A 23,040-nucleotide genomic window follows, 5' to 3' on the forward strand; every position below is an offset into this window, starting at 1 on the left:
GAAAGAAAACATTGTAGGGAAACCTATAAGCTTGGATCCATAAATTGGTAACAAAATGACAAATTAAGCAGAAGAAAAAACAGTACTTGGGTTTGAACCTACAGTCATCGATTAAGATACACGCATTATAGCCACTGAACCATCTCGCTTCCTAGATATTAAATATTGGATATGTTATAAAATACTCCTACAATAATTCGAGATAACATAATCTTTACTGAGCAATCAGCTGTGATGTTTGTGCGGAAAGCGCGCGCCACTGACCAGTCGCGATGGGGTCGCTGAAGGTGTTCGGTCTCACTGTGGTTGTGCTTGTTGGACTCGGAATTATTGCAGGTAATTTTCAAGGTTAAATTTTGGTGAAACTAAGTCATATAAGTTACCAATAAGTTGCATATTTCATTTCTGTCACGCTAATTCGTATCAGCGATATTCACACCGAATTATGTTCAGATTAAAGTCCCTTTTCGTTTTCATTAAGATAAAAAAAACTTATGCCATCGGTTAACTAATTTTCGGTGACAAACAAACGGTTGTATATTTTTAAGCAGCATTTATATTTTTTTTTCCTAACTTATAAAGATGTTTAATCAGGTGGTATCACATGGATCGTCTTGTGGACGAGGGATTCGTCGCCGCCACCACCGGAACTAATTCCGATCGACTGGTGGCAGCATTGCGCGCTCTACCAAATCTACCCTCGCTCCTTTAAAGACAGTGACGGTGATGGCATCGGTGATTTGAAAGGTAAATATAAAAAAATGTAACGGGAAGGCAGTTAATGCGTCATAGTAAGTGCTCACTGTTGTTTATAAAACAAAAGCCGATTTAACCCAATTATTCTCGACTATATACATATATACCCAAAGTGCATAGCCCAAAAAATTGCCACACTTAAGTAGCAGTTGGCGGGGCACATTGCTCGATGAACCAACGGCCGTTGGGGCCGACGAGTTCTCGATTGGCGACCTTCACCAGGTCCGTCGACCTGGTGAAGGTCGCGGGAAGCCGCTGGTTGCGGGCTGCACAAGACCGGTCGTTGTGGCGATCTTTGGGGTAGGCCTATGTCCAGCAGTGGACGTACTTCGGCTGAGAGATGAGATGAGATGATATATATACCCAATAACAAAATGTTGCCTGCGCGATTCAGAAACTTCAATGATTTAATAAGCGCCATCTATCGGTAGGTGGAATATTCTCACTCCAACGACAAAAATATTACAATAGCGTATAGCAATACATTTTTGCTCATTGTAACGTAACAACCGCTAATGATAGCTGTATTGGCCTTAGATTCTGAACCAAGCTATTATGGCTAGCGTCATCCGTTATTATTCTGACTATATAATAACGACTTTGTATAGCAACGTTGTAAATAATTGTGAGTGACCGGAATGTTGTAATCGTTTCCTGTATTTATACAAAACCAAGAAGAAAATAAACGTAATAAAAAAATTAAATGAAATTACGTTTTTTATAACAACTGTTGGTTTAACATGAAGGCCGTATTCGTAGAGTTCTATATATTTAAATTTGGAATCCAAGGCATTACAACAATTTTAATATTATTAATTACTAATAACGGATTAGACAGACTTTGTTATCTGATTGTAAGAAAAGAAACCCTTTATCTGATTTTAAGGTTTCTTGTTATAGGTATCACCGAAGAGTTGGAGCATTTCGTTGATGCAGGAGTAGACGCATTATGGATGTCGCCCATCTTCGAGTCACCGATGGTCGACTTTGGTTACGATATCAGCAACTTTTACGAAATCCATTATGAGTATGGAACCATGGAAGACTTCGAAGTCCTTCTTAACCGATCTCATGAATTAGGTAAGCCAAAAAGTAGTAGTAGTAAATAAGCCTGTAAATGTCCCTCGGCTGGGCTAAAACTTCCTTTCTCTTCTTTAATCTATTGCGGGTCGGCCGTGTCTATCACATGTGACAGAATAATGAATTATAAACTCAAATTAAACACACGAAAATTCAAGGGTGCTTGTCCAGGTTAAATCCAAAATCACGGATTATGATTTCTCATAAGAAATAATGTGTTAAGAATATTATGAAGATACCTCTTCAAGATAAAATTTTGTCACGTTTATGTTGTAAATTTTTTGGAGCAACATAGTTAAATCTCAAACACTAAGCCTTTTTTATGTAATAGATACGTGATATTAAATAGTTGCCACAGACGATTGTCATTAGTACTGTAAGAAATAATCACCATTCCTTACATCACCAATGCGCCAACAACCTTAAGAACAATGACGTCACGTCCCAGCTACACAAAAATAGCAAGTATTGCTGTTTGGCAGTAAAATATATAATGAATGGGTTGTACCTACCCAGGCTTGAACGAAGCCTTATCATCAAGTAAAAGAAATACAAAACTTTTATGTGCTCGAAATTTAAACGCCAGACCGTGAACTCTGCAGCCTCGCAGAATAGGCCGACTATACTCTACCGACCAGGCATTTTATTACAAAACGTAATGATATTTTAATGTTCTCTACAAAACATGTGATAAAAACGAACGATGTCTATATTCAAATCAGTAAACTGGCGCTTATCATCGTCATATCACAAAAAAAAGGGGAAAAATATACTTTAAGTACACGCGAATAATTATCTTGTATTGTATTTAAGCTGATAACATGATAAATTATACATAAATCATTTAATGTGAGGATTAATAAAGATAAACTGATAATTGTGAGCAGCAAGTCGCCAGCGATCGTGTCTCTTTCTAGGGGTTCCTTGTTATCTAACATAGATCCTATCTGCAACATGTTCTAAACGAAAAAACACTAATTAATCACGAAATCACAGAAAATTTAACACCTACAAACTGGGAATTTGGAAGGTAGTTGCCTAATAGGGTGTACTTACTGAAAAAGCATTCGTGTATCTGTGAAAATTGTCTGGCGAAGAATGCAATATTAAATCTACGTATCATATAATTTACTTCCGTGTTAGTAAATAGTTTCCAAGGAATACGACAAAATGTAGTATACTCATGTTCAAATCCCATTGGTTTATCTCGAAATACTTACAGATTATTTTGTATTATATCGATATCAGTAGAAATACCCGTAAAAAGAAACTACCGTAAATACTGCACGTACCGCAGACATGAGTGTAAAATGTTAGAAATGTGCGATATTAACTATAATAATTATAAAATTGATAGCATACACGTATCAAAATGGCGTCGCACCATAAATTGTTATCGATATTTCACGAGTGAGATACGAAGTGAATTTTTCACAGCAGCTGCTTATTAAATTTATTGAAGTAAATTTCCTTTACGCTCGCATGAATACATGGTTCGATTTGAGTGCGTTTCTGTATGTTGAAATGTTTCTGATGCAAACTATCTCACTTGTCTTGTTGTTACGTATACTAGATGATCATCATCAGAAATCATCGAAAAATCTTTATATGTTTACAGGAATTAAATTGCTATTGGATTTCGTGCCAAATCATGCCAGCAACGAGTCGGAATACTTCAAGAAATCCTTGGCAAGAGAACCTGGCTACGAAGATTTTTTCATTTGGGCAGATGGTCGGCAGGATCCAAACAATGCTACCAATAGACTGCCACCATCAAACTGGGTAAAATATTTAACGTCAAGTATTATCAGTTACATCATAACACCCTTTTAATGAGCTATGTGTATTGTATAGTTACACAATGCTCGATCTTTTTTTTAATATGAAAATGCTGACGAAAAGAAAAGGAGAGAAATATTATTTAAAGAATATAAAATTTATGAATAAGGCCAAACGAATATAGCCCCTAAAACCTCTTAATTGTACCAGATTTGACAGCAAATTGGCGCAAGCGAACATATGTCTCATAATTGATCAAACGTTTTCCTTCGAGACCAAAAACAACATTAAGAGAGAAGTTACTGGTAATTAGCACTTGAATTATTGTTTAACTGTTATAAACAATAATTCAAGCGCTAATTACCAGTACCAATACCAAAGTACCAATTATGGTGTTTGATCGATTGTACTTCATTTATTTTGATTTATACAACTTCTTAGTTCAAGCTAATTATTCGTTCCATCGTTGAAGACGAATAATTTGGACCATAAAAAAAAAAATAATTTTAAACGATTTCTAGGTAAGTCAATTTGGTGGTTCAGCGTGGGAATGGAGGGAAGAACGTCAGCAGTATTATCTTCATCAATTCGCCGTCGAACAGGCAGACTTCAATTTTAGAAACCCAGCCGTGAGAGAGGAGATGGTAAACATCATGAAATTCTGGCTCGATAAAGGAGTTGACGGATTCAGAGTTGACGCACTTCCATACTTAATAGAAGCAGATCCAGCTGATCACGAGGGAAGATACCCAGACGACCCACTGAGTGGGCTAATACAATTCGAATCGCACCAACTTGGCTATACAATCCCCCTGTACACGAAAGATCTCATAGAATTATACGATGTTGTTTACGAATGGCGGGACTATGTAGATCGATACCTGGAGGATCACCCTGGTGACACTCGGTAAGTTAAAAGCCTTACGTATGAGGAACTTTGTTATGAAGATAAAGCAGTCAATGACAAAAGTTTTAATAAGGATCTTATAACTTAGACACGCTCCTCAAAGTGATACTAGGTTTCTTCAAAACTTTTACAAGTAGAAAAAGTTGAAGGTTCTATATAATAAATCATACAATAATAGCTTTAGTTTTTTGTTGTATTGAATAAAATTTGGCGAGAAATACAAATTAGGTTTAGACCAGAGAACCCCAAACCATAAGAAGGAGATAAAAACAATGTTGTATAACTACACATGTAAAAATCACATAAAAAAAATTAAAAATGTTTTAATTTTTATTGTCTGTGTGTGTTACACAATTTTAAAATAAGTACCACGAACAAGGTCTCTATTTGCATGGAACCTTTTTTTTATTTGTTATACATTTCAGAGTTCTCTTCTCGGAAGGTTACGCCAACGTTTCCATGACGATGTTGTACTATGGCAACGAGGAGGGAGCGATTGGAGCACACTTCCCATTCAACTTTGATTTTGTAACGGATCTCTCCTCTAGATCTACTGCTAGAGATTTCGTGTACATTATTCTTCGATGGCTGACATACATGCCACATGGAGCAACGCCAAATTGGGTGGTAAGTGCAACTCATTACGATTGCTTTAAACATGCTACTTCACCCGCTTAACGTATAATCGTGACACGAAGTTTTGTAACCAATCCTTACTTTTGACTGATGTTGTGTTGTTGGCTGTACCTAATACTGATTAGAATTTTAAATTTTTTAAGGTTACATTCTTTTAAATTTTCATTGATTAGTTGCTATTTCGTCATCTGTCAGATGTGGCATTAACTGATGGACATATTATTTTAGTAAACCTATTTTAATTGCAGTTCGGTAATCATGACAACAATCGGATGCCCACACGGTTCCGAGAAAATATGGTAGACGGACTCAACTCACTTAATATGCTGCTGCCTGGTGTAGCCGTCACCTATCAGGGCGAAGAGATTGGTATGAAAGATGGCTATGTAAGCTGGGAAGATACCGTTGATGTGGAGGCCATAAATCGAGGAGATGAAGACACCTACCTTCTTTATTCTCGGGATCCTGCGAGGACGCCTTACCATTGGAACAACTTAACAAATGCAGGCTTTTCCACTGCTAATAGAACATGGCTGCCTGTTGCTGAAGATTACCCAGAAATTAACCTAGCTAAGCAGAAGGAGGATGCACGTAGTCACTTTAAGGTAGACTCATAAATGAAATTAGAATTAAAGGAAAACACAAACACAACATTAAAATATACTTTAAAGTAGGCTTTTGGATCGTCATTTTGCCGAAATGAAGCGGCAAGAATAGTAGTTATACTTTTATAATAATATAATAAACAATAAATAAAATTAATATATTATATCCTGCCTAAAAGTCAACGAGTATAAGGTCCAAGCTTTTTATCATCTATCTTGTGTTAAATAAAATTTGCCTTATTTATTAATATTTATTTAACAATCGATTTAAGTTTATGAATCGACAAAGTTACCAATTATAACAACATTTGCCTTTTTTCAGGTTTACCAAGCTCTGACGGCCTTGCGTAAAGAGAAGGCTTTGTCTCACGGCGAATACAACATTAGAGCTCTATCGGACCGTTCCTTGTACTTAGTACGGTACCTCAGGACTCATGACACGATAGTGCTCCTGTTCAACGTGGCTGATCGCTCTGACGTCATCAACCTTAACAGGGTTATGCATCTTAAACTACCAGCAACAGTTTATATATCTAGCATACATTCTACTAGGAATAAAGGGTATGCAAAATCTATATTATTCATAATTTATAAAGTATTAGCTATTTTTATATAAAGTAAGTAGCCAGAATAAAAATGAGTCACCTGATTCCATCGCACAAAGACCCGCGTGCTTGTAACTAAACAGGCTAACGTACCGTCAAACTGGAACACAACGATACTAGGTATTGCTGTTTGACGATAAAAATGTGATATTGAGTGGTACCTAACAAGAACGTAGCACAAAGCTACCTAGCACAAAGCTTTACCACCATATAAAATGGTCTATTATTTATAAATAAAATTATTATAGTTTCCGGCATACAGAAGCTGAATAAAAAATATATTTGTGAAAGCAGAAAGACGAACAGAGAATTTAATTTTAATTTATGTTACATAGAGTAAGCCAGTGTAAGAGGTACAAAAGATATAACAACTTAGATCCATCGTTGACAAATCTAGATTGCTAAATTTAATGGAATCTCTGTAGAATAAGATGTCCGCTTCATCGGGCAGTCAACCTTGACTGTCCAAAATAAATAGAAAAACGTTCTAATTTAACAGCTCGAAATATTATTCCAGGGACGTGATTGAAAGTGAACAGCTCACCCTGGCACCAGGAGAAGCCATCGTGCTGAAAGCCGAACCTGTTGCATAAAACGATAAGGGATGATTCGCCGGAGTCAATTCTAACTGCATTAGCATAAATATCGAGTCAAAATAACACATCTGCTGAAACTGTATTGATATCTTCCGGATATAGATGTATATGTTTAAAGCCTTATAATGATCGGTTGCAATGTAACTTATAATGTAAATATTAGTTCTGTAAATTATTTATAGCATAGTCTTAAGATTAGTCAAAATGAAACTGTATAATTATAATTATTTTTGTTTTCATTTTAAAAGTAAACCGCCTTTAAGACCGCCAAAAGTCCCTCGCACTTTTTTTTAATATACTTTATTCAAGTAGACTTTTACAAGCACTTTTAAATCGTCATTTAACAAACTATTTTAAGTAAAGCTACCACCGTTTCGGAATGTACATTCTACAGAGAAGAACCGGCAAGAAACTCAGTAGTTACTCTTTTTCAACATCTAAAATACCTCGTCATGTTAGTTAAATACAATTATATATGTATGTTATGTCTCCTGCCTGAAAGTCAACAAGCATTAACTCCACGCTTTTTTATCATCTACATAATCTTGTATCGAATAATATGCCATCTTTACCAATGTAATTTTTATAAATGATTTGAGTTTATGAAACGGCAAAGTTAAAAATGTCTGCTGAATTTTATTATAGAAACGGATACCTTGCTCCAAGAATGATTTATTTACTTTGATTATATAACGTTTTGAAGTAATGCATACGAAGAACAATTATTGTTCTTTTGGGCTCGGGACTATCTCGTTCATATTCAGAACGACTCAATACAGCGTCATTATAACCGGATGAATTCCTAAACCAAGCATAGAAGAAACATACATTCAATTTTGTACATTGATCCTTTTTTTTTTAAATCGGAAATCTCCTAATTCTAATAATTCAGTAGATTAAGATTTCTGAGTAAGACTTAAGCAATATTGTCTAGTATCTTCTATATATAATATATAATTTGTTTTTTAATTTGTGCGTATAGCATAGCATCCTGAAATGTGACAGATTTTTAAAGCACGGTACTGATTTGGGCCTTGTGCCTAACCTAACCTAACCTTTTCTACCACCTCGTTCGTCCACAGGGCATCCTACACTATGTTTGCCTAAGCTTGGTTGCCACTCAAGCACGTGTTGGGTCCATCGGCAATCGTAAATAATGCTATTCAAATCATTATTGTATAATATTATTAAAAGAACATAGATATTATATTCAATATCACATAATACTTGAAATAAGTTACAAGGTAACAAACGAAACAACATTATTAGCCACTAGCGACTCGACCCAACATCGCGGTTTATTAATAAACAAAAGTATATAATATATACCCTATATAGGTATAATAACGTAATTTTTTAACAATGTTTTTTAGAATCTTATCTTAATTCCGGAGGTCAAAATACAAACAATATTTTTTCCCTTTTTATAATATTACTACAGAAAATAACTTTCATTATCTAAAAAGGTTTTCATATGTATTGCGTTTAATTCGAGTAGCTTTAGTTTTTGGCGAAACATTCGTGTTTTAACCATATTTTCAAAGCCAAAAACAACTGAGTTGAACATCAAACGCAACCGTTGCGGTCGACCGCGCCACCGGATAGTATTAACTATTTTAAAACATCCCTGTTATTTTCATATGAATACCAGAAACACTATTAAACAGTAGAATAGCTTTAAAAACACACACGATACTACATTACTTCATAGTACTGCTGAAGTATAACAAGTAAATTTGTTTTTAAACGAAAAAGTGCACCTACTGAGTTTCTTGACCGATGCTAGATTTATATCAAAATTATTCTTGTAAATGACGATTAAAAAATGCTTGTAAGAGCCTACTTGAAAATAAAGTATATTTTGATTGATTGATTCAAAAATCCTAAGGTGAAGTATAAACACGTATTAAACAGGAAAACTATGTTTTTGCGACGAGACTAACTTGAGATTAAAATTCCAAGTATTTCGTTCGTGTATCAATGTATATACATATGTGTGTATAAAAAAGAAACCCACTTCAAAACTTATTTGAATACAAGCTAAAAATGAGGGTATACTAAACATCGTTTACCCATTAAAACCGTAAAGACGTGATGTTTTAAAAATGAATGGTGCAAAACGTAATATTTTGAAACGAACACAGCGATCGCGGGTAATTTGCTGTTTGTTATTGAAATGTTACTGTCTTTATTCGAAGGTTCAGGCCAGATGTTAATATATTAAACACTTAAAGTCTTCCCTGAAAAAAATATCTATTTAATAACGAAAATTCAGTCCAAATCCGAACAGTTATTTTTGAGAAAATAACATATATGTCGCTCGAATGGAAACTCCATTTTTTTTTAGTCCGTTAACGAAAGCAACGTCGCTTACAATCCATAACGTACTTTATTCGAGTTGGCTCTCACGAGTACTTTTGAATCGTCATTCCGTAAGATTATATTAGACAAGCCTTTCCTAAATTCGTACGAATAAAATTAGGATATCAAAGCGAGACATTTTATTCATGCAGATATTTAATGACTTAAACACTTTAAAACTATAGATTTAAAATAATTTAAAAACTATATTTATCAACATAAATCGTTTAAATTATATCTCTTTAATTTGATTTGATAAGAATTAATACTTTGTGATAAATAAACTAAAATTTACAGAGTTAATATTATTTTTGACCGCTGACTTTTCCGTATCTCTGATGCATAGTTTTATTGTATAGAAAATTTTCCCTTTGGGAACGTTAGCTTCAAAGGCGCCTTTGCAGGCAATTTTCCCACTGAGCACGTCAACATATTGACCTAAGAAATTATATAATATATTAAACTATATTTACTTAGTAGAAGCGCTTTGTGCGGTACTAAGTATTGTTGTGTTTCGGTTTGAAAGATGGGTAAGCAAGTGTTACAACAGGCACAAGGGTCATAATATCGTAGTTCTCAAGGTCGATAGCCTATTATAAGCGATGTAATGAATGGTTCATTTTTCTTACATCGATACACATACACATATTATAAAATAAATAAAAACAACGAACACTTCTGTTATCTTTAAAATGTGAAGTAAAGTTTTACTAGTATAGCTAATAAGAAACTCAATATTTACTCTTTTTAAGCAATTAAATAATAAGTATCCTGTCAGAAATTAAATATCAATGTTTTTTGTTATACATTAACAGCCTGTAATTTTCCCACAGCTGGGATAGCCCAGCTCTCGCATTGAGGAGGTTTGGAGCCTATTACATCCAATGCGGCTTGGTGGATACACATGTGGCAGAATTTCGTTGAAATTATACAAATGCAAATTTCCTCACGATGAGCACGAGATGAGATATAAACACAAATTAAGTACATTCAGAGAAAATTCAGTGGTGCTCGCCTGGGATTGAACCAGCAATCATCGGTTAAGATGCACCCGTTCTAACCACTGGGCCATCTCGGCTCTTATTATATATATTTATATAATATATTTTGTATATAATATGCCTTTAAATATTATTATGTTAATCATTATTCTAGAATATGCTCTAATAATCCACATATTAATTCAGTGTTATCGTTATTACAGGTATAAATGTTTATTTTTTTATTGATAACAATTTATTTCGATTGCCATTATAAAATGTATATAAATATTTATAACAGTTTTAATGATTAGTTCGTACCCGCGTGTTTGTTTCTGTAACATGACAAAGTAAACAGTCGAGTAATATATGTATGTACATAAGCATAAACTCTGGATGAAAACGTATTTCCAATAATAACCAAAGTCCCAATCGTCATCATCGTATATTAAAATCTAAATACCACGTTACCCTACCGTGTTCCGTATCATGCACGAACAAACATACAAACAAACTGTATTTTCAACAAGGAACTTTTAGTCATTTTTATCTAAAGTGGCCCCCTGTGATTAATCTTTTAAAATTATTTCATATATAGTCACGACCCAGTTTATGTCCGTAAGAGTTAAAGGATAGTTAACATGCAGTCACTTTTAAAAATATTAGGCATTGTATTTGGTGCAGTGGCAGTGGTAGGTGTGGTAGTAGGTAGTATAACATGGGCGATTCTAGCCAGCCAAGGGCCAACACCACCAGAATTAGTGCCGTTGGACTGGTGGGAGCATACAGTTATTTATCAAATATACCCAAGGTCATTCAAGGACAGCGATGGGGACGGTATCGGTGACATAAAAGGTTAGTATGTATATGTATAAATATATCTTTAATATTCATATTTATGAGCAATAAATTACGTTACGAAGTTAAGATTAGACTTTATATTAAATACACATTAAGATAATTCATAGCAATTGCAATTTATTGCACAGTTATAAATTGAGCTATTTATAATTTAAATAATTGTAATGATAATTAAAATTTCTCAGGGCAAGTATTTTAAAACTAAATTCAAGCGTGATAAACTATAATTAAAGGAATTTCAATGACGACCAATGATTTCTTTATGATCCATAAACAAACAGACATAAAACATTTATAAATAAATCAGACAGTTTTAGTTGATTTAGGTATGGTTGATTAGGATTTGGTTGAATGATATTTCATAAAACTGATAAGTTCCAATTTGGAAAACGTGAATCTTAGATGATCTAAACATAGGCAAACCGGAAGGAACGTCGTAAAGGAACCCGAATGAATACCTACTCGCACTGGTTTAGTCCCTTTTTGCTTCAGTCCAAATTTCATACAGATTTAATGATAGGATTATATCTAAACCTTCTCTTTAAGAGGAGAACAGACCATAGCCCAACAGTGAAACAGAACCATGTTACTTCACTTTTTTATATTTTCATAATCCCGTTAGGTATTATTACGCAATTGGACCACTTCGTTGACGCCGGAGTTGGTGCTATATGGATGTCGCCTGTCTTCGTCTCACCCATGGTGGACTTCGGATATGACATCAGTGATTTCTATAACATTCAGGAAGAATACGGTACAATGGCTGACTTTGAAGAATTAGTTGAAAAAGCTCACCAACTTGGTAATTATGACCCATATAAATACTCAAGTTTTTTTGTTTTATTGTATATTTATAGATCATTTTTACAGGCATCAAAATTATTTTGGATTATGTACCAAACCACGCTAGTACTGAATCAGAATATTTTAAAAAATCCGTGGCAAGGGAACCTGGATATGAGAACCATTTTGTTTGGGCTGATCCAATTATCGATCCAAACAATTCTAGCAACCGATTAGTTCCATCAAATTGGGTAAATATTATTGTTATATAAATTTAATGACAAAAAAGAAAATCGCACATGTGATTAACATACAGAACCTTAGCGGGATCCCTATATTCGACTGTCTGGATTTGTTTTCTAGATAAGTCAGTTCGGCGGTACCGTGTGGGAATGGAACGAAGCACGTCAACAATATTACTTGCATCAATTTGCGATAGAACAAGCCGACTTCAACTTCAGAGAACCAGCAGTTAAAGAAGAAATGCTCAACATAATGAGGTTTTGGTTTGAGAAAGGGGCAGATGGTTACAGGCTAGACGCTATCCCGCATCTTTTCGAGGCGGACCCTAACGATTATGGCGGTCAATACCCGGATGAACCCTTAACTGGGAATCCGTCTTTAACTCCCAATCAAGCGGGTTATACTACACAAGAGCATACAAGGGATCAAATTGAGCTGTACGATGTAGTGTACGAGTGGAGAGAATTCGCAGACAAATGGACAAATGACAATAATGCTGAAACAAGGTAAATTTCAAGTTATTACATAATAAAATCGCGAGATATGTTTCGAATAATATTTCCTTGCAGGATACTTCTTGCGGAAGCATACGCAAATGTTACCATGACGATGCTGTACTATGGTAACGAACGGGATAGACTTGGGGCCCATTTTCCTTTTAATTTTGATTTCATCAATAGTTTGTCATCCAATTCCAATGCTCGCGACTTTGTTTATATTATTAAGCGATGGTTAACTTATATGCCTCAAGGAAAAGTCGCTAATTGGGTCGTAAGTATTCAAGACAATACATAGATTATTTTTTAAATTAAATTATAACTAAAAATATTTACACTTTTTTCAAGTTCGGCAATCATGACCAGAAAAGAATGCCTTCAAGATTTAGACCCAACATGGTAGACGGGCTTAATTCTTTGAACATGATGCTGCCCGGCGTTGCTATAACTTATCAAGGAGAGGAAATCGGTATGAGGGATGGTTACGTGAGTTGGGAAGATACAGTAGACGTTGCAGCGTGCAACCAAGGCAACCCTGATAACTACTTACAGTTTTCAAGGGATCCAGCTCGTACGCCATACCAATGGGACAGGAGTACTAGTGCAGGATTCTCGACCAATACAAGTACATGGTTACCAGTTTCTCAGGACTATTTGGAAATAAATTTACAGGCACAAAAAGAAGCCACACGAAGTCATTTCAAGGTATATGAATAAAAAAATGTCATATTTTTATTGTTACTAGCCAAACCAGCTAGCAAAGTCTCTCCGTAGTAGAACTTTGTGCGATTGTACCACCTACTTGGAAGATATTTTTCCGCCAAATAGTATTGTTGTATTCTTTGAAGGGTGAGTAAGCCAACATAACTACAAATACAATGGATATGTTTCCAAGATTGGTGGCGCATTGGCAATGTAAGAAATGGCTAATATTTCAAATAACGCTAATTTTTACGGGCATTAGTACCTCTTGGGCAACCTCTTACCAATAGATGGTCCATTTTTTTGTTGGCCTATTTCATAAAAAAAAATCTTGTGATAAGTCGTCTTGCCTGTAAACATTATAGTTCCTTTACCCTTACAACAGAAAAACAACACAAAAAATATAATATGCAAGGTAAATAAACGAAACTGCATTAAGTAAATTGCTAAATTGAAGCTTCCTCCCTAGACGTACAAATCAATGACAAGGCTGCGAAAGGAGCCTGCTTTATCACATGGATCATACCATATCCAGAGTCTGTCAGAAAATACCTTTGCCCTCGTGAGATATCTTCTCACTCATGACACGTACGCTCTAGTATTCAATGTGGGTGAGACATCTGACACCGTCGATCTGTCCACCGTTCAGTTCCTGGAGGAGCCCCTAACTGTTTATGCATCAAGTGTGCATTCAAACAGAGTTATTGAGTAAGTACTCCATAAATTATATGATACTATTAATAATAGTAAAGTTAACTTAACTTTTCTTTATACCACACGTGTTCAATGATACTAATTATATGAAGTCCTCGGGGTCGATATCAGCAAATATGGCTGTCATGGTCAATGCTCGTAACTCGATGTGTCGGCAAATTTGACACGATCGTAATTTGTCCTCCGAAGCACAGAACTAATCATATAAACACTAATTTCTCGTCGAAAATTACGATATGGGCAATCTAAATATGTTTTGACAATAAAGGCGTGAGTCAAGCCAATTAAATCTATTAATTTATTAATAGTATACATAGATTACGACAAAAAAAAATCAAAATGATCACTTAATAATGTTTATAGCGTTTTTGCCACAGTGTGACGTAAATATTATATTTAAACATAAATCCGCATGTACAAATTATGCTGGCTTCTGATTGGCTTACTAATTATTCCAATTGGTTTCAACTTCAACATCGGCTCTTTGATCTCGACCGACATCAAATATTGCAATGGGTGTTAAACGTGATTTGAATATTTCTGTTATATAAGATTATATAATTTTAATCTTCGATACAAAATATCGAAGATTGAAATTAAAAATTATGTATTTCGACAGTTATATAAAAATCGTGTTCAGTTTACATGTAATATTAATTGCCAAAACTTGAAGGAACTTGAAATATTTTGAAGATTTTCTTTTCCTCTGTATGTTTGTATGTTATTTTGTTCACTGATCAACATTTGATATCACTTAAAGTTATAATTATTGTATTTATGGATTCAAAGAATCATTTAAGTTAGTTAAAAAATTGTTACTTGCAAATAACTTTAAAATTTTAATGAAGCTGAAATTAATAATCTCATTAACTTGACCAAATTAATCAATAATAACATTGAAAATCATTTACAACATTAATTCTAACAAAACATCCAAACGCTTTCCATTGATAAACATATGTACGTCATAAAAAAGTATTACCAAACAAGAAAATCGAATTTGCATGTAATAATGCTAGTAAAACCCTTTTTGTATAAACTCGGGCGACAAATACGACACAATGTAACACAATTTTTATATATATTTTTCCAGTGACACAATTCCTCGAGGATCCGTAACCCTTCAGGCAGGAGAGGCTCTCGTATTACGAGCGTCACCGATGTAGGTGATCCAAAAATTCGTCGTGTTAATCACCTGATATATTAATTAAATATATATTAAAGTAATGTTATATTATTTAATTTTATACCTTTACGATAAAACTGATTGTTGTTACACGTCCGAAAATTTATACAAATAATTAAAAACTCTGAAAAAATTTTTGAATAATAATTTATATAAATACTAATAGGTTATAAATTTCGAACCGTCGCTCAAAATCTTACTCAAATAGAATATGCAGCTTATTCCGAATCGTTTGGTAGATACAGATGTGAAATAATATCATTCAATTAAATGCAGGTTATCTCACGATATATCACTACAGAAAGCGAGATGTGATGATGATAAAAACAAAAGTAAATAAAAACTCAGTGATGCCTGCCGGGACTTTAACCCACGCTTTGAGTCTAAGATTCATGTTCTATCCACTTGGTCAACTCAGCTCGAAAACAAATGCCATAACTGTTATAAAATATACTTCAGAGTACTTTGAAATCTTGTAATAGAATGAAATGAAAAAATGGTATCATAGCGACAGATGAATGAGGGAAGTAATATCATGAAAGAACAAACTTTGTAAATGTTTTTATTAGTGTTTGGATCAGTACGTAAGACTGTTGTTGTTGTTGTTGTCATTATGTTGTTCTCGAAGGTACAATCAAATTAACTAATCATTAATGACAGGTTTAGCGCTGCCAACGCGTTCCGGTCGAGCTGATAATAGTCCGACCGCCCCGCAATTTGCCGCCTAACTGAATTACCGACTGCAATGACGGCACTTCCGGTCTGAACGATAGTGATGTACCGGACAATGCGGTGTTATCTCAGTTGAAACTGGAATACAATGCTTTATTTCTTAACAAAATCATTTCGAAATTACAACGAGTTGCTAAAATGACATAATGTTTATAGTTCTAAAGTAAATTGTTTCAAAAAATTTGAGCTGTAAAATGTAGAAGAAATATAAAGACTTATCTCCTGAAAAGCATAAGGACTTAAGGAACCTCTAATTGAACGATCTTAATACACTTCAATCTTTCGCCTTTCCTTCTTTATTAAGTTCAACGGACATGTTTCATGTAACGTTTTAAAATCGGGTGCTTTGTTGTGGAATCTTTCATTTCAAAACATTACAAATTATCGTCACATAAAAGGCTCCATCTCTTCACTACGAGCAGCTGAATAGAATCGTTAATTTCTTGAAACACGTGAAATATGTGGCTAGCTGCGGTCGTGCTGACCACGATACTTGGAGGTGGGGCGGCAGACCCGTGGTGGAGTAATGCTGTCTACTACAGTATACTTGTCGATTCATTTAAAGACTCAAATGGAGATGGTCTGGGTGATTTACAAGGTATTTTAATTGATCATAACAATATCTAATCGTATAACGTTATTTGCGTTTAAGAATATGACAAATGTATAAAGTTTTACGGTGACACTTTTAGATTATAATCTATACAGCGAGATTGTAAACTATCGAAAGATTGAGAATGGTAATTCAACTTGCAGTAAAACAAATAAAACTTCGTCAGTTTGATAATCTTTTGACTAGGTTAAGTTAGAATTTTTTTGTATAATTTCACTGAAATTCACTTCTAAAGATTGTAATCTACCATATAATAGAGTTATCAATCTCGTGAAATAAATTATATTCTGTACAATGATTATTTAGTATCTAGGATGTATGGCTACCACTGGTTCGGAAAGTAGATTCCAACGAGAAGAACCGGTCAGAAACTCAGTAGTGACCTATCCTACCATTCTAATTACAGAATATGTCAGTGAAGTACAATTAAATTTGTATGTATAAATCAATAAATACCATTGATTTAATACGTTTCATAACGGTTTTCCTCTAAACCAAACACAGATGAATTTCATTTATCTAAACAGCCTACTTGAATAAATTATATTTGAATTTGATTTTATTCAAAAATTGAACTATCTATAATTTCAATCCTCCTAGAGTCACATTACTTGGCACACGAATTAATAACTATTAAGTAACCTCTAGACTCTAAATAAACCTATCAGACGTTATTTACTGGATTGCGTAATTATATTAAGTCTAATAATAGCTTTGAAGCTGTTCCGCTTTAATTACTAACAAATCAAGTATAATTAGAGTTTCAAGGTTGGCACTATTGCTTGTGTAGAATTACTAAGAACGCTAAATTATAATTATGTTATCTATATATTCATGACGTCGTTATTATGTTTTAGTCGATATCTGTTAAAATAATTTAAGCTCGCGTTTCTTCCACTTTACATTTTGAAATGGCTTTATTGTTTGGGCATGTTGTGAACATGATCCGGTTTAGTTCTGCCATTTAAATATTGTTCACGCTCGCAGTATCAACTCCAATAGTACTTAAAATCTTTTCAATGGGAAACCAAAGTAAACCGGCAACAGGACGTGGGTGTTACTAAATTGTTGCAAACAGATTTTGTTGAGTATATATGACAAGACAGAATGAAAAAGAAAACAATATTTTTTGACGTAACAAATACATCATTATATTTTTCGTTTGAGGTAGATTTTATCTATCATATATATTTATTTATTTTTAGACGTCGAATTCAAAATTACATTCAAAGCAACGAAAATTTATACATTAAAATTTTTACTCAATGAGATTTATAATACTCCACACTCCTCGGTTTTTAACTATGTTCGAAGATGATAGATGAATAAGCCAGTCTGATAACAGGGACAAGGGACTTAATATCTAAATTTCCACGACCGGTATTGACCATTTCCCATCAGCTAGTGCATTTTCAGGGCGCTCTTCCTATTCTACTAACCATATTCAGCGAGAAGTTGTTAAGTAGCCTATATCCTATTCTATACCACTGACAATGTGTATGCAAATTTCATGATGGTCAGTAATAACTGTCGAATAAGATGAAACTAACAATGATATCAGGTGTAACCAAACAACTAAGTTATGTCCGTGCGTTGGGTGCTGACGCTGTAATCTTGTCTCCCATATCCGCGAAAAGCATGAACTGCGACAAACCTGGTACCACAGATTTCGCAGATATAGACGAGAGGTACGGAAACTTGGATGTTTTTAAAGGGCTTACGGAAAAGGCAAAGAAATTGGGTAAGTCAAAATTACCTACAAACTAGTTTTGTTCAAAACTCATATTAAATTATGATACCAATTATATGTATTTAGAGAAAAACCTTTGATTTGTAAATACCTAACGTATTAATGTAAATATCTATTATATTGTTAAATCTAATGATCAACGTTTTAGTAGAAACAATTTTTATTTGAATTAATCTTTTGTTCTATTGAGAGACGAAATTACTTAATGACAAATATTTGTGTATTATAATAGTATTGTTCTTGATCGCAGAGCTCAAATTGGTGATTACTTTGACAATAGAGACAATCAGTTCGAGTTCCGAGCTGTTTAATTTTAGCGCTGAACGGAAGTCTGGATTTGACGATAAAGTTGTTTGGAGAGATGGAAATCCAGATGAAACGCCACCAGTAAGTGCTTTTTTTAATCAATACAATGATTAATTTCATTTATACGTATGATACGCTACAAGATAAAGCCCAATAAATGTTATTTAGATCGTAGTTTTGTGTTAAGCATCTATAACTGACCTCAGAACTGTACATTATGGATTGGAGAAACCTAATATCCAGCAGAAATGTCCTCAAGAGGATTTAATGTGAGAAGGCTTAAATCTTATCATATAATTCAATAAAATCCTCATTGACTGATTTTTGAAATACGCTATGCGAAAAAAATTTGAGAGCGTCAAGCTAAGCCAAGTTTTACTTTAAATGCGAAGTCGATTTTTGTAAAACATAATTAGTAAAAGAAAGTTATGAGTAAATATATACTGATTACTTATCTGTTTATTATATAATAGGTACCTAAATAGCATTTGCTTCCAACAGTGAAGTTTAAATAAAATAAAATGTTTACTTTTTGTTATAGGAAGAAGTTGGTATAAACGACTGGATATGGCATGATGGACGAAAAGCGTATTACGGTTCTTCGCATAATGAAGCAGTTTTAAATCTCTGTTCTGAAAGTTTAGCAGCTATGTTGTCGAACTCTCAATGTACTTGGCTGAAAAGAGGCATCGCTGGAATACTCCTTAACCCTGACTTTCCGTCGAATCATGAATGCGGCGTGCAACTTGTCAAAAAAATGGTAGTTTCTGCCACGAGCTGTTCCCGGGCAAATAACATGGAACCACCGTGAGTAAAATTTATAAGTATTACTTATCTGATTTGGATTAACTACAAGACAACCTAATAATTGAAAAAAGAAGATTGAAGTTGATGACTTTACCGTAAAATTTAATGAGAAATCGATAAAAAATATCTATATTTTATATTATTATTGGTAGCGCCTTTCAAAAAGTTAATAGCCAAGTAGCCAATACACGAGTTAGCGTAATTGCATTTTTATTTCAGAGTTATTTTAGTCGAATCTTCGCTAGGAGCTGAAACCAGCGCTAAATATTACGGGGAAGGAGGTTTGGGCGCCAATAGTGTAATAAGTTACGATTTCGCTTCGCCAGCCAAGCGGCCGGCGGCAAGCTTGGCGCTCGCTCTGCACGCCACACTGTTATTCCCACCGCAAGATATGACCCCCACTTGGCTCGTGAGTTACTAAATATTGAGCCATGCTCCTGTCAAAATAAATCTTGTATAAGCCGCTCGTTTTACCTTAGAGGTTGGAATTTAGCTATGATGCATATTAACGCTTTTTATAATCTATCTCTATATGATCAAGAGTAAGTAATTTAAAGCAATATATTTCCTAATTTTTATATGTTATACAACTAATTATTTAATGTGTATTTTATGTTTCATTTAACAGTGAATTTATTTAAATAACAATAACAGGAGACTAACTTCAGCTTGTAATGTGAGAAACTGCTATTGCGTGTATATTTATTGCAGACGAGCAAACGAAACGAAAGTAGAATAGCAACACGTTATGGCAGTGAAATGGTAGATGCCATAATTTTAACAACTTTAGCACTGCCAGGAGCTACGATAATTCAGCAAGGAGACGAGCTAGGTGCAGCGGATACCATTCTTGAATGGGCCAGTACATCAAAATGCTGGCCGATACAAGCGGTTGCGTCAGCAGCACCGTTTCCATGGGATGACACTCCTACTGCTAGCTTTACTTCTGGTGATCCCTGGCTACCGTTAGCTCCAAATTACAGATATGCCAATGCAAAGACTGAATATGCGAATGACTTGAGTCATATCGGTGTAATGAAAGTTGCATCAGCTATAAGAAAATCACCTGCTGTAGGCCCATATTTGGAGGTAGAGTGTTATTTATGGATATTTATTATTATTGGAGAGGAAACTGTACATAGTATAGTAGATACAAGTTCAACACAAAGATTGACGAAATTAAATATGAGATTCTGTTATTTTTAATCACATAAATCATATAATATAGCTAAGCTAAAATAATTAAGACTTATATTTTTTGTCCAGATGCATAGGCTCGGAGAGGCGCTTGCTATACTAAGATGGGGCGGATCAGGTTCTTTGCTTGTCGTTTCTAATTTCGGTCGAGAAAAAACTGAAGCTGTATTTTCAAGAATCCCGGGCTTGCCCACAGAAATGACTGTGGCTGCTAGTTCCGGAGGATCCAGCTTGACACTAGGTTCCCACGTAAACTTAGAAAAGAATTTGAAACTTGTTCCCGGCGAATCTTTTTTATTAGTTGGGCCTCCAAGACACTGCAGTGGCCCTGGACCAGTGGACAAAATCACGAACAAATTATCTGAAGGCTGGCAGAAAATCAACAAGTACTTTGGCAATCTATAATCGAGTATATACTATCGAAAATTTGCTCGTATATGTCTCATTATATTTAAATACTTTATCAATTTACGGTTCACAGTTTATACGACATTTGACACTCAGCGCATCGTATATACTTTAAATATAGATTAGAGATCTGGTATCATTGAAACTAATTCCAGATATACATATAGGTCTTACTAAATCTAATATATTCCTTAATATAAATGAGATGTTATTCGATTTCATAAAATTTGAATGCTTCTATGTGTCTATTCTACCGCCACATTTATAGAAAGAACAGAAACAGGCCACGCTAGACAACAGGCGTGCAACCTCATACTATAGCAGCTACGCTCTACGATCGGCGGACATTAGCCTACATTTGCATTGTGCATTTCATTCCCTATTGTGTTTTCCGTATGACCTATTTTCCTATGAATCTTATGAGCTATATCATTTACATACGCATCTCCTTTTGTGGTATTACTTTTTTAATAATGCTCAATGTCGGTACTTTTCTGATGAGTTATTGAGTTAATAAGAAATATATTCATATCTAAAATTAGTACAACGTTTCTTTTGCAAGTTTTACTAATATCTATAATTAGATAACATAAATCTACCACTAGTCTAATATAGTTTGATGTAGTAAATCAATAAATTACACTTAAAAAAGAAGCTACGCTTCTCATAAATTCCAAAACCATAAAAATGCTCAATGCTTTAATGATTTTTTTTAAAATATACAACCCTACATAAATTCCCTCCACTTTTAACAAGAACAGATAGAGACAACACGAAAAAGGGGACGGAATTCCAAAATGGAGTCATCGTAACCGTAAAACCGCGAACTCTTCAGTTTTCCGACCGCTTTCCGGCAGAGGGCGTAAAAACGCCGGGTGTAAAACGTGATAGTGAAAATGTGAAATAAATAATCGTAAACTGAAATAAATATGATAGAAAACGTCTACGTACAGAATTTACTCTTCTCGGCATTTCCGATGGTGGTGGCTGCGAGGCAAGCGGTGAGCACGGTGAGCACGGCGCGCGACCTCATGGCCGCGGCGCGGGCTCGCGGGGGCCCGGCGCGGCGCGGACTGCCGCCACTGCTCCGCTATCGACCCCACGCTGTCTCCGCCGAGCATGCGCGGACTCGTAGCTCTGTAACGTGTTACTACAAGCAAAAATATTACTTATCTTTAATACTAAAACATAAAAACCACTAAATAGATATTGACATAGACATGTTATTGTGTATAATATTGTTGACGTTATTAATGCAAGGTTATGACCCTTTTTTTAAATAAGATATGTTTTATTATATGTTATTTATATAAAAATATTATATTATTTAAAAAGCTTATTGTAATATATAATACCTACATTTACGATACGTAAAGTATTAAGTGTTCATCGTGTTCAAATTGCATTTGATCTGATCTCTTTCACAGTTACGTGTTAGTTAGTTAAATGTCCCACGGCAGGGCTGTCTCTGCTTTTAAGGAGGACTTTCCACCACGCTGCTCCAATATAGAATAGTGTCAACTCATCTAGCCGTCACATGGAAGTTTCCTTACGACATTTTCCTTAACCGCCGACGATATACATATCATTACACTGTAATGATATGTATATCGTCGGCGGTAACTGCGGTCATTATCTTTATTGATGTAAATAAGCATTGTTGTAAACATACTGTAACGCAACTTTAATTATTCCTACTTCATTAAAAAATATTCTTAAGACTTAAGTCTCGAAGATCATGATTGTAAACAGTATCAATGTGAGTAAATAATCAAAATATACGAATCGAGCAGTATCAATACAGAAGTTGTCTAACTTTTCTAACCGCGTGCGTTACGGAGTTGAGTGCTGCCCTGTCAGGACAATAAATGAGGATTCCACTGAAGTTTCGGGTATAAAGTGACTCCTAAAAATACTAAACTCTCAGTTACATTTA

General features: G+C 34.5%; 3 protein-coding genes across 4 annotated transcripts in view; 2 read left to right on the forward strand and 1 right to left on the reverse strand.

The window, feature by feature from the left end:
* Positions 1–22,480, reverse strand: part of LOC125076835 — a 62,896-nt gene extending 40,416 nt beyond the window's left edge. Inside the window, exons 1-2 of the mRNA XM_047688537.1 lie at positions 22,464–22,480; positions 22,056–22,254 (exon numbers count right to left, since the gene is read on the reverse strand). Of these exons, the coding sequence (XP_047544493.1) occupies positions 22,056–22,137 (82 nt within the window). The 5' untranslated portion in view covers positions 22,138–22,254; positions 22,464–22,480. The remainder of the gene's footprint in view (positions 1–22,055; positions 22,255–22,463) is intronic.
* Positions 185–7,158, forward strand: LOC125076833 (maltase 1-like). 2 transcript variants are annotated; one of them, XM_047688534.1, is made up of 9 exons: positions 185–336; positions 595–747; positions 1,657–1,836; positions 3,455–3,618; positions 4,137–4,522; positions 4,948–5,149; positions 5,407–5,763; positions 6,086–6,324; positions 6,886–7,158. In XM_047688534.1, the coding sequence occupies exons 1-9, from the start codon at positions 273–275 to the stop codon at positions 6,959–6,961; spliced, it is 1,821 nt and encodes a 606-aa protein (XP_047544490.1). In that variant the 5' UTR covers positions 185–272; the 3' UTR covers positions 6,962–7,158. The 2 variants fall into 2 exon arrangements, with proteins under 2 accessions (XP_047544490.1, XP_047544491.1); XM_047688535.1 differs by lacking the exon at positions 6,886–7,158 and having other exon boundaries at positions 191–336; positions 5,407–5,764; positions 6,088–6,222.
* LOC125076834 (maltase A1-like) lies at positions 10,947–15,330 on the forward strand. The gene is made up of 8 exons (XM_047688536.1): positions 10,947–11,160; positions 11,789–11,968; positions 12,037–12,200; positions 12,313–12,698; positions 12,762–12,963; positions 13,038–13,394; positions 13,861–14,099; positions 15,199–15,330. The coding sequence occupies exons 1-8, from the start codon at positions 10,947–10,949 to the stop codon at positions 15,269–15,271; spliced, it is 1,815 nt and encodes a 604-aa protein (XP_047544492.1). The 3' UTR covers positions 15,272–15,330.
* Positions 22,481–23,040: the final 560 nt, after the last annotated feature.

The sequence above is a fragment of the Vanessa atalanta genome, chromosome 3 (assembly GCF_905147765.1).
Source record: "Vanessa atalanta chromosome 3, ilVanAtal1.2, whole genome shotgun sequence".
Classification (NCBI taxonomy): Eukaryota; Metazoa; Arthropoda; class Insecta; order Lepidoptera; family Nymphalidae; genus Vanessa; species Vanessa atalanta.

What these genes read in the sequence shown, in the direction of transcription:
- LOC125076833 (XM_047688534.1), top strand. Translation starts at nt 273, where the DNA reads ATGGGGTCGCTGAAGGTGTTCGGTCTCACTGTGGTTGTGCTTGTTGGA. An exon ending in GAGCAACGCCAAATTGGGTG is followed by an intron (nt 5,150 to 5,406) that starts GTAAGTGCAACT and finishes TTTTAATTGCAG; the next exon opens with TTCGGTAATCATGACAACAA. An exon ending in CATTCTACTAGGAATAAAGG is followed by an intron (nt 6,325 to 6,885) that starts GTATGCAAAATC and finishes ATATTATTCCAG; the next exon opens with GGACGTGATTGAAAGTGAAC.
- LOC125076834 (XM_047688536.1), top strand. Translation starts at nt 10,947, where the DNA reads ATGCAGTCACTTTTAAAAATATTAGGCATTGTATTTGGTGCAGTGGCA. An exon ending in GACAATAATGCTGAAACAAG is followed by an intron (nt 12,699 to 12,761) that starts GTAAATTTCAAG and finishes ATTTCCTTGCAG; the next exon opens with GATACTTCTTGCGGAAGCAT. An exon ending in CATTCAAACAGAGTTATTGA is followed by an intron (nt 14,100 to 15,198) that starts GTAAGTACTCCA and finishes ATATTTTTCCAG; the next exon opens with TGACACAATTCCTCGAGGAT.